This window comes from Oryzias melastigma, linkage group LG14 (genome assembly GCF_002922805.2).
Source record: "Oryzias melastigma strain HK-1 linkage group LG14, ASM292280v2, whole genome shotgun sequence".
Taxonomy (NCBI): Eukaryota; Metazoa; Chordata; class Actinopteri; order Beloniformes; family Adrianichthyidae; genus Oryzias; species Oryzias melastigma.
Genome location: NC_050525.1, coordinates 6,916,247 through 6,928,356, shown reverse-complemented (window position 1 = coordinate 6,928,356; position 12,110 = coordinate 6,916,247). Strand labels below are relative to the sequence as shown.

Genomic DNA, 12,110 nt, shown 5'->3' with positions numbered 1-12,110 from the left:
ACACCGCTTTGAGCTTTTGCCGGTTGAAGGACCCCGGTCTGAACGTAGCTGTCCTCGCGCGCGCCTGTTCAAAAAATCGCCGTATAAAAATGAATGAAAAGTCGTACTTTTTTTTAATTAAAAATGCTTGGCGGTCCGGATAAAAGAGTTTCGGGGTCCGGACCCGGACCGCGGTCCGCCAGTTGGGGACCCCTGGGCTAGATAGTCTGTGCACGAGATCTGCTGTTGAGATAGGAAAGACAGAAACTGGCAACAGTAAAGTCACAAAGCACAAACACCTGTGACATTTATAGGCATCTTGTCATAAAGGTTATCAGTGCCACACCACCACCAAACATCTCCTCTGGACACTGGTCTAAAAAACTGATCAACTGCAACAGAGAAGATATTCAATGACAGATTAGCTAAATTCCTTGACAAATCCAACACAATAAATGAAAGCCAATCTGGTTTCAGAGAAAACAGATCAACCTCAATGGCTATCAGTAATGCTGTAGAGGAAATCACAAACGCTCTGGATAAAAAGAAATATGCAGCTGGAATCTTCATTGACTTAAAAAAAGCATTTGACCCTCAATCATGACATCCTACAGGACAAACTAGAAGTGGACGGGATCAGAGGAGTAGCAGTTGGGTCAAAAGCTATTTAACAGGAAGAAAACAATTTGTCAAGATTAATGAATTTACATCAGAGGCCAAAGGGATAAGTTGTGGTGTCCCACAAGGATCAATTCTGGGCCTCTGCTGTTCAATATTTACATCAATGATATATTCAAAATCTCAAAACTCTTAAAACTCATTTCATCCGCTGACGACACAAATATTTTCTATGCCACAGACAATCAAATTCAATTCAATTCAATTTTATCTACATAGCCCAAAATCACAAAGGAATTTGCCTCATTGGGCTTCAAAATTTAAACAAAAGCTAAAAATTAAGACTAAATAAACAGGATATCCCTGCCCTTAGACCCTCCCTCCTGGCAAGGAAAAACTCCTGAAAAGAAAAACTTGAGTCAGGAAAAAAAAAAAAAGAAGAAACCTTAGGGATTCCCACATGAAGGAGAGAAGGGGACTTAGGTTCAAAGGGAACTTATCAATGTGTAGAACACAAAGTTAGTCAAAATAAAATCGTGGATGGAGTACAACAAACTATCTTTGAATCTAGACAACTCTAAAGTCAAATCGAACGCTACTGACCTTAGTTAATCATCACAAAAAGGAGTGAACCAAAAGTGTGTTTTATTTCTGTTTTCTATTTTCTAATCAATGTATTTAATTCTTTCTGTAATGAGTTTGAAATAACTGCGTGTTTTGTCTTGTATTCTTCAATCCATCCTGGAACTAATCAATCAATCAAAACAGAGGAATTGCACCATGCTGTTGGCCAATCCCCCAATCGAGGTCCTTTCCCAGTCATGGTGACACATGAATAAGCATTGAAAATAGTGGCTTTCTTAGCATCTGCAGGAGCTAGAGGAAAAACTGAATCTCATTCAGTGCAATTTTCCCCAGGGTTAGTTTTATTCTTCACGTCAGTTAAACATCGGGGAGGAATAACTAAGGCAGGAATAACTTTAAGCAATTGCCCAGGACTCAAACACACAACACAGTCCTGTCTAGTAACATTTGCCGCTTGCTCAACCAATAACAACCAGTTATTATTTTCACCTGAAATTCCCATAATTACTTCAAACTAGTCATCAGGGGTGTATGGTTTGTTGTTTTATTTATTTATTTATTTATTTTCTTGGCACCACTATATATTTTGTTTTTCGTTTGCTTCTTTTTTTTTTTTTCTTTACCACCTGTTTCATCCTCGTTTTCTTCCGTGGTGTTTGAACATAGGTAAAATTTTACACATGGGTCTTCTCCTGATTTATGCACACAAAGACTTAACCTGGAACAAGGTGGATCTTTGTCAGTTTGACTATATAAGAAAGGTTTCTGATCAAATAGGAGGCTGCTTGTATTTAAAGTCAGTACTAGGGATGAATCTCTCCTGGTGTCTGAATACTCATAGGTAGTCTTTGTTTCCATTTTCTTGAGGCTGGAGTCCACCCATAAGAGGGCGGGTCCCATGATGGCTCAGATGTGGCAAACCTGTCACCCAAACTAATGGAACTCCAGATAACCAACGTCACATAGAATTCATAACCTATCCAATCAAAGGCTCTGCACTCTCTTATTTTAATAAATGAAAGTGGAATTATTATGGTTGTAGTGACATTCAAACTATCGTAACAAACATAGGGCTCATTTGTTATAATCTTGCTATTTTCCGGCAGGGGTTCTGCATGTCAGTGACGTAGAACGGGCTGTAAACTGTTCCCCCGTGTATGCCACCTGTAAATCTGCGTTTTCGGCTTAGGGGAGCTGGTGCTGTTGGTAGGTTATCAGTATTTGCGCGGTCGGTCGTAAGGGTATGTGGGAGGCCTGCATAGGGATCCCAGACATTTTTACTATTTCTTTTGATTGTTTCTTTTAATGTTTTATGTAAAGCACTTTGAATTGTCTCTGTACATGAAATGTGCTATACAAATAAACTTGCCTTGCCTTGCCTTGCCTTGCATGTCTGAGTGAGAGTGATTCCTGCTGGGTCGTCTGTCCTCCAGCTCCTGGTCGTGGACTGCACTTCTGCTTCATCTTGACTATGGACTTCACCGCCACTCGTCCCTCAGCTTTATCTGAATGAACTCTTTTAGATACGTAGTTGTAGAAGCTAATCTTTCTTTAACAGTTCTGGTATCGCCTGTCCGTCCTGGGATAGGATCTCTCCCTCATGTGGGAATCCCTAAGGTTTCTTCTTTTTTCCTGACTCAAATTTTTTAAGAGTTTTTCCTTACCGGGAGGGTGTTGTGGAAAAATGTAGAATCCGATGGAGGAACAGACACATCTTAGGATTAACACAAGTGTTTATTAACAAAATCAGAATAATGCATGCGGTGCACTCGAGCGTGCAGGGAAAGCTCTGTTAGAGGGTTCCGCCGAACTGACGGGACCCAAGTGTTTTATAGGGCTGGTCAAACCACCTTCAAAGCAATGGTCAGGACATGTCACATGGCCTGACCTTCTTGGTTGATCATTATCTCAGAGGCCTCTGCATTCTGCATTTGTCTCGGGGTCAACATGTTATTTATGCCTTTACACCCCTCGGTTAAGGAGGATGTCATTTAAGGAACCATTTGGGAATGTTTGCATTCAATCAGCATCCTGCCTTCCTGCTGGGGACAGTGTATTGTAAACCTTTTCATCTTAGCTTGGGAAAAGAAGCAGGAGAAGGCACTTAACATTTGTTCCTAAAAGGTGAAATGGTCATCTGTAGGCTAAAGCTTGGGTTAACATTTTAAAATACATTTAGACAATGATAAGAATAAAACAATTTCTTTCACAGAGGACAATTCAAATCTGTCTTACATCAAACACTGCCTAAGTTGGAATTCTAACAAGCTGCAGACTGTTTTAAATATCTGAGAATACATTCAGAGACACGTGTTAATGAGCACACTAGGTTCATTCAAAGGTTACAGAGCTTCATTGAAAGGTTGCATATAAGAGTTAAATGCAATTAGAATTTAATCAAAAATATTCTCTTACAATTCCTCCCTTTTGGTTCTATGAACCAACCTTAGCAATAAGAAATATTTTTGAACTTAAAAGAGAATAAACACAATTAACACCACACATAATCACAGTCAGATTCATAATCAGACGAGTCTGAATGATTCAGGGTGACGTTAGACTTACAAGAAAGGGCAGAGGAGTCTTGAGCTAAAGATTTGTAAGAGAGTTGAGGAACATGTTGAGAAAAGACGTTAATTAATTTAACTAACAGGGCTCCAATGCATGGGATACAACAACAACCACAAAGGATGAGAATGGATGAAAGGACAGTCAAACCCATAAAAAAAATGATGCTACTAAAGCCTTGTATTTACCAAACATATTCATCCAAGAATCTCACATAGACGTATCCACTCCAGAATGTTCCTTCATCTTGTCACTGACAGTTTTGAGGCCATCAACTGCCTGGGTGAGTTTTCCCATAGGAGCAAACATCGCCATGCTCAGCAAGGAGCATATGTGTTGCAGAGCGGACGGAGCAGGGGCCCGTTCCAAGAAGCAGGTTTTGTTGGAACTCTGAGTTTGTGAACTCCAAATTCTGTCTGAAAGAATCTTAGTGAGATTTACACAAAAGGTTAGGGCATTACCTGCACACAGGGCCGTCTCCTGGAGTGGAGTGGGGGTACTGGTCCAGTGTTAGGAGGAGCTGCAAAACAAACTCTCAAATTGTCTTAACCCCACCCTGCCCCTTGTAGGCATGCGCAAGTGCATTAATAAAGGAGGAAAAGTTTTAATAAAAGAGGAATAACTTTAGGCCAAGAGACTCCAGTTTTTTCACAAGAAAGACTTAGCTAGTTTGTTCTTCAGAGATCCACTCTCCACTGCTGACTGAGTGATAAGGACATGTTAAACAGTTCAACCCCCCCCCCCCTGCTGCTGTCTAGCCTTGTGTCAAAACCATTACCTGAGTGGGGTAATTGGAAAGCTAAGCTAAAGGGGTCTGTGCTGGCTAACTGAGGTTATCCACAAAAGCTGTTGCAAACCTTCCAGCTTTGATTCTTCTGTAGCCACGGCAACTGACCTAAGCATAGCCGACACCGCTTCTTCTAAGACTTCCAGCCATGAGGACCTTTATGATGACTTGGAAATGGTTTTGACAGAAGTAACCAAAACCAGTGTCCCAGGATGTCAAGGTCAGGTTAAAAACCTTGGTGCTTCTGAACTTGAAACCAAGCTTTCTAACCTGGTGGATGAAATCACGATCAGTCCACCAAAAGACAAGGCGTCGAACAAGACACTTGGTAGCTTAGTTGTTTTGCTCACAGCTCGACTGAAAAGCACTCACGTTTTGTTGAACCAAGCGTTGAGTAAACTTAACATGCGCTCGCAGAAAATTTCTCACACACAGGAGGAGAATACATTTTCGCAGCAGCAGCTGGAAATCGCTCAAAAACCAGCAGATGAATCTGAGGTTTGTGTCTATAAGTTGACTGAACAGGCAAGTGAGCTAAACACAGAAAATAGCCAACTGAAGGAAGAGATAAAGAACTTGGAATCCCAGGTCCAGGCCGGTCAGCAAGACCTGACAAGAATGCATCTTCAGATTACAGAGTCTAAAGAAACCCACAAGGTGTCTCAAATAGCACTTCACTGTGCTAAAGAGGATGCAAACGAGTTACAGAAGGAAAATGCTAATTTGACCGGACAGTTAGATAACCAGCGAGAACAGATCAGGCTGATGCAAGAGCAGTTAGCCGACACCACAACCAAACTTGTTGCATCTAACCGACAATGCGAACATTTGGTGGAGGAGCTCAGGTCTGTTAAGACAGAGACAAAACCACCTTTTAGGTCAGACACTTTTCAGCCGACCCAGCCACCTTTCAGAGAAGAAAAGGGGAGTACACAGGCCGAAAGAGGAGCTCACAGTAGTCCACCTTGGCCACCACTCTCACAAACTCCTTCTTTTTTTTTTTTTTTTCTTACCATCATGATCTGATTCCAGGGCTGACCAGGTCCAATCATTTCATGACATCAGAACAGGTGATTCTCTTCATCGAGGTCCCTCTGATCGAGATTTAGACAAAATCTCTGGGAATCATACCAGATTTGAACCAACCCCTGGTGGTTCTAATGATCCTCGTGCATACCTAGATGACATTGAGTTCTACCTCAGGAAATATTCAGATGCCACAATTCAAGATAAGATTTATCTTATCAAACTTTCTTCGAGCCATGAGATAATCCGCTTCATTGAAAGACAGCCAGTGGTATACCTGATCAAAATCAGCAGAGGCTGAAGAAAGGAGCACATTCTGAAATGGGTCCATTGCAACCTGCCCAAGCTGCACAAACACCCTGTGGGACTTGCTGGGCCCAACCAAACCTAACCACAGAAGGTTCCAATCCTGGTGGTGCACCAGCTCACAGACAAACTGATCACCACCTTCAACACCCCAGAGCCAGACCGAACAACTTTTGTGTTCATTCATAGCATCCCAAGGAGCACAACATTCAGCTTCACAGACAAAAATCGGTGTATGCAGATCTCCTATTTTTTGTGCTCTCTTTGTAACCACAGTTCCACCAATTCCACTGACTAACCAACTAAGTCTTTTCCTGTGTTTCCAATATCACATGAAGGTGTAGTCCTCCAATAACAACCAACATGGCTCTCGGTGTGGTCAGAACTTGGCTTTTGAGCTCATTGATTCTCCTGCTAATGAGTCAGCCGCATCTGAAGGTTGTTAAAACAGGACTAGAGACAGGAGGTTTGGTGGAAAAGCAACTAGAATTGTTGATCACAAATTGTTGCTGGCACACCCAAAACACCTCTGCGAGATTCCGTTCTGATGCATTTTACAAAAAGAATACGCAGACAGCATCTCAACTTGCGTCTTGGGCTGCCATGGGTTGGACTTTGGAGGGTGTCTCCCACGCAGAGACTAACATCCCTCACCTGTTGACTCAGCTGCAAAAGCTCACCGTAAATCAATCAGAGCAGAGTGGTACAGACTGCAGAAAGAAGCGTTTCATTAAGGACTTGCTAAAAAGTTAAAATACCATATATCATGTTAAACAGTTAAAATACCATATATCATTCCCCCATTTGACGCTTGGATCAACCATGAGTCATTTTAAAAAACACATGGTTAAACATCACGCAAAACCAGCCAACAAGTGTGTGTAGCTTCATCCTGTGAACAGAGGTGCAGGTCCAGAGAGGAAGTCAGCAGGAAACTACTGAGGACCTGTGAAAAAGAGAACACAAACACAGGAGAACACGTATGTCATAAAGCTGCTGATTCTGCTGCAGCGTCACCACGAGCGTTTCCTGTAGAGACGGGATCAGAAGTGTTAGGGTTATGTTGAGACATGATTTTCATCCTAAACATCTCCCCAAGTTCTGTTTTGTCAGAAGAGGAACAAAACCAAATAAGTCAAATCAACCAAGTTTATTATAAGATGAAGAAGACCTGAAGACCATTTTCTCTGCAGCCATCTGTAATGGCCTGCCTCACCACATGGTTTGTTCACCACGTGGTCTCAAATGTTCTGAGCCAACACCCCTTTGTCCCTGGGTTTTGTTGGCTTGCAGGGGGGTGTCATCAACACATAGACTTACAGTTGATAGGATGTCTTCACCCTAACTGCTGAAGAATGTAATTACACCCTGAGGTTCACTTCCCCCACCCTAGCTAACAAAAAAACAAAAAAACAAAGATCAATTAAAAGTAGGGATGTCCCGATCAGGTTTTTTTGGGCCCGATCCGATTCTGAGTCATTTGATTTTGTGTATCTGCCGATACCGAGTCCCGATCCGATACTTTTATAAGACATTTAAAACATGAATAAATTAAACAAACAGATTAGTGTTGTCCCTCATTTATATTTTAATAACCTTCTTTTATCATTAAAAACTTTAATAAAACACTTCTCTGAAGTAGCTTTAATAAACAAGTAAAAATACAGCAAATATAAACTAGGAAAGAAAATACAACTTTCTTGTTATATAAGTGATAATTAGTCATGTGATAAAGTTTAGTGACTTTAGCTTTAACAAATTTAGAGCTATTGAACATTTTTGACCAAATGTTATTCCTGTTCTCATTTAAAATTCTTAAAAATAAATTATGATTTTGTTTTAGCATAACATTTGATGAGTGTTAATGAATAGCTGATATCATTATTAGTTTTAATTTATTAGTTGTATTTATTTAGTTATTTTTAAGGTTATGTGCTTATTTTTTTAAAGTTCTTAAGACATCACATTCTCGGTTTTATTACCACAGTAGTTAATTTTCTTAACTGTTATTTCTCTGTCAGATAAATAAAACAGGCATATCAAAGGACAGCTGGGGTCCTAAGGACTTAAATCATGGCGCTAGCATGCAGCAGTTAGCAGCTGCTGTGTAGCCATCTGTCTGCAGCATGAAGAGCTTCACATTAAAAAGAAACAAAAACTCTGTCTCTTTATGTTGAAATACCTTTATAGGTTGTTGTTTGTGTTATGACAAACCAATAGAGACACTTGCTGTCAGTTTAAAGCGTTTTTAAAGGAGTTATTGATCCCGGAAGTTAGCTTTCTAGCTAGCTTTGTTAGCTTTTGTTTTGTTAGCCTTATGCTTGACTCGCTGCCGTTTTCTGCTGTGTTTCTGGTAATGACATTTTGTGATCTTTTCGTGACATGCAGACTTGGAGTGGAGTATTTATCCGTAATGATAAGATGAAATATAAAGCTTTGATCATAATGAGAATGAATGAAATATCCGATCCTGATCGGACAAAGGAGTCCGATTCCGATCGAGTCCCCAATCACGTGATCGGCCCCGATTTCCGATCACGTGATCGGATCGGGATATCCCTAATTAAAAGCAATTAAATCAAAACATCAATTAGCAGTTAACAATGCATTCGCACACAGCCACCTGTGAGGAGAGCGAAAAGACATTCAAAAGTTCACATTCAATGGTATAATGGAAAATAAACGTTCAGACTTCAAGAAACCACGGTGGATCCACAGAGCGCTGAAACCGTGAACAACCCCAAAGGCGCAATAAGAACTGTTGGAAACAGTGACGGACTGTTAAGACGCAAGATAGCACGCACGAGTGACCGCGACAAGATCAGCTTCCTGTGCATAGTGATGAGAGGGCAGAGGTGCGGTCTCTGCTGTCTCATGAACTGTGCAGACGGCTTAACAGGGTCACACAAAGCAGATCCAACTGCATCGAACACTAGGTCTGGATCCGTAGCGGTTGGTCATTGAGGTCAGGTCAGAGCGCACAGTCAGGGGTAGTCCAGCAGTACAGTCATGAGGGAGACTCCCGTCAGGTGTGGGGAGGAACAGCTGGATTTAACACCGAATTCCTTTTAACAGATATTCGGCTGCTCAAGCAAACATGAGTGATACCTGAGGAACCCTCAAGGGCTGGGAGAGGGCGGTGCTGGGGTCTGCAGGTCAAAGGGCCAGGAACATCAGAGCGCTCTGGAATGTCATTAGAGGACAGGAGCAGGGGGGGTTTGGGCAGTTGACATCAGAGATTGCATGAACTGACCTAAGGACAGAGAACATAAAATTTTGAGGCAGAAAGTGAGAAATAAACTATACTACCAGGGATTTTGGCCAGTCTGTGGCTTTGTTGCAGGCCTTTATCCAGAGTCCCAGGTCTCTCCACTGATCAGGATGGGATTTAAATAGGGAGATGTGTGGGTCACTGTTCTGGATCAGAAAAACTCAGATTGAGTGGATGTTAGTAAGACAGACAAAGAGCGGCATGTCACAGACCAAATAAGGCTGCAGGCAGACAGATAATCATTTCAGCACATAAAAACAACTTCTCATAGGAGTGGTCTTCTTCTTTTCCTTTCGGCTTTTCCCTTCAGGGATCAGCGAATCAGTTTCCTCCATCTAAGCCTGTCTTCATCATCCTCAACTCTAACACCAGCCACCTTCATGTCTTTATTCATCAACTCCTCAAAGTATTCTTTCAATTACACCACTGACACCTGTCACCACATTACCATTCCTATCCTTGATCACCCTAACCTGCTGCATGTCCTTCCCATCTCGATCTCTCTGCCTTGCTAGTCTGTACAGGTCAGTCTCTCCCTCCTTACTACCCAACCTAGTGTACAAGTCATCATAAGCTCTTTGTTTGGCCTTTGACACCTCTACTTTCACCTTACGCTGCATCTCCCTGTACTCCCGTCTACTCTCCTCAGTCCTCACAGTGTCCCACTTCTTCAGTGTGAGACTCAGTGTGGGAGTTTTAGTTTAGTTCTTTTTTTTTCTTTTTTTTTTTTGTATTAAACAAAAACTTTCATGATGCTCTTGCCCTTGGTGAAAATGAAAGGAGACGGGAAGAAGACTTATTGTCTCTGTCCCATTTAACTAAATCAATTAAGCTTTTCAATTAATTTTCCTTGGATTTTAACAATAATATGTCATCTGGCCGGCAAAAGGCAACAAAAGCAAACCAATAAAAACAAAAAACAAAAGCAAGAAAGAAACAAACAACAAAATCAACAACAAAATAAACCAAATAAAAAACCAAGTACCTCAGAATTTCTTTTTTTCTTTCTTTTTTAACCTTTTCCCAATGACCTTATAATTCCTTTTTTTTTTTTACAAAGTCAGTAATGGAGGATAGAGAAGAGGAGCTAAGGTTTTGCTCTACCCTTTCAGTTTCTCTGTTTTCTTTTCTATTCTTGTTACTTTCATATCAGTCATCACTTTGCACATCTGTTGTATTTCTCGTTTCTCAGACTCAGTTCCCACATTTTCAAATAACTTTCCATTATGTCCAACATTGTACATCACTTGTCTGCACCTTCTTTCACTTGTACGTCACTTTTTTTTTTTAAACCAAACATTCTCCCAGCATTTGAAGCTGATTTTTGCTCAATTAACCTCCTTCAGGAAATCCCAAACTTTACACCAGTAAGATAAAAAATCACAAGCAAGTGTAAAAGTGCATGTGTGTGCGTGGTGTGTGTGGGAGCTCCCAGTGGCTGTGTGTGTGTGTGTGCACATCATACATGACCTGAGGTTCTGCAGTGGAGGATCCCGGTGTCCACTCCTTCCATACCCCGCAATCTAAATGATGAACGTTGTGGAGGCCGTGGAAATGTCCACGGCCACGCTCACCGTGGTTGGGACGTCTTCTAAAATTTCCATCTTCTATTTCTTTGTTCCATTCTGTGTCTGCTGTGATTTTTCTCAGGGCAGTTCTTCACTCAGTTTCCAAGCTTTCTACAGCAGTGGCAGACATCAACTGCTGGGGAGGAGCTGGAGCGGGGGCACCTCTCAGCTGAGGGTGGTCTGCAGCAGCATGCTGGAAAAGGGGGGGCTGTGCACGGTGTAGAGGGTCATCTTTTACTTTTTGTCATTGCTGCGTTTCATCTGGCCTGGTTTGTTGGTGACAGGCGTGTCGGAGCACATCGGTCATTCAGACAGATGTCAGTCCAGTACACACAGGAAGTCTTTAGGCTTCTGTGAGAGATGAGCAGAACCCATCCAGGAAGCGACTCTTCATCAGTGCTTCATATGGAGGCAACCTTCCTTTTAGTGCAGTCGTTGAGCTTTGACAGATCACATGTGGAAGGGAAGCTTTCATTAATGGCAGGACTGAGGTCAGTCAGCCACATATTGTAGACTCTGTCAGCCTGTTCTGTCCCAAAGTCATTCAATCTCCTTTGCCATGGCTGCTCCTCCTCTCTCGGGGGTCAGGAGGTGTTTGGACGCTACCATGAGGTTATCTGCAACTTGCACCACGGGGAGCTGCAGGATAGGACTTTGGGCCACTGAAGCTGCTCGCCCACTTCTCAGTCTCATAGGTGAAAAGGCTGATATTGGACCCAGAGCAAATACCTCAGGAGATTCAGTCTCTGGTTGTGTTGACAGCTTCTGCTGCAGCTTGATGCAGATGGGAGGGTGCTGACCTGCGTTGCTGCTGCTTGGAGAGGAGTGAGGTGGAGGATTGAATGGAGGAGCTGGAATATTTCATTTAAGGGCAAGGGGTTAGGTTGGTAGGGTGGAGGGAAGGAGTCCGCTCGACAGGTCGGCTCTGGTTCCCCATGAAGTCTGCAGAGGACAGAGAGAGGAAAAGAAGTAGTTTCTGTTTGTTTTTTTTTTGTTTGTTTTTTTACACATTTCTCCGCTTTTACCCATTCAATCTGTCTGATTGCTGCTCTTTAGAGGCATTAAGTTGTTTCCTTTTCTTTTTTTCTTTTTTTTAATCAGATGCTGCTTTTAGACTTGATCGAAAGCGTCCTTCATGATTGTGGCAAGTAGAAGGCTCAGCCTTCTCTGATTGATGCACCTGGTACCAGCCAATGAGGTAGGTAACCAGGTGTGTATTTAAAGAGGATGTGCAGGTAAACTTGAATGATCAACGCATTGCTTCCACACTGAACTCCAAGTGAAGTTGGATCCTGCACCAGGCACTTTCGTAAAGCGGAGCGAACGAGCAGTGGATCGCGCCCCCTGACTCCACCCCGTTTCTAACAGCTGCTGCTTTGCCAGACCTTTTCTTTTTCTGGTG

The 12,110-nt window shown here is 42.2% G+C and overlaps 1 protein-coding gene and 1 long non-coding RNA gene across 5 annotated transcripts in view; one reads left to right on the top strand and one right to left on the bottom strand.

Moving 5' to 3' along the window:
• The window catches only part of myoc (myocilin), a 74,915-nt gene that overhangs the window by 53,594 nt on the left and 9,211 nt on the right, over positions 1-12,110 (top strand). The window contains exon 1 of one of the 4 annotated variants that reach the window (XM_024261658.2): positions 10,444-11,906. The exons of the other annotated variants lie outside the window; for them this stretch is intronic. Within the exon in view, the coding sequence (XP_024117426.1) occupies positions 11,902-11,906 (5 nt within the window). The 5' untranslated portion in view covers positions 10,444-11,901. Of the gene's footprint in view, positions 1-10,443; positions 11,907-12,110 lie in introns of those variants that run through there. 4 annotated transcript variants of the gene reach the window in all.
• The window catches only part of LOC118599670, a 687-nt gene continuing 372 nt past the window's right edge, over positions 11,796-12,110 (bottom strand). The window contains exon 2 of the long non-coding RNA XR_004949113.1: positions 11,796-12,093. This is a non-coding gene — a long non-coding RNA (uncharacterized LOC118599670). The remainder of the gene's footprint in view (positions 12,094-12,110) is intronic.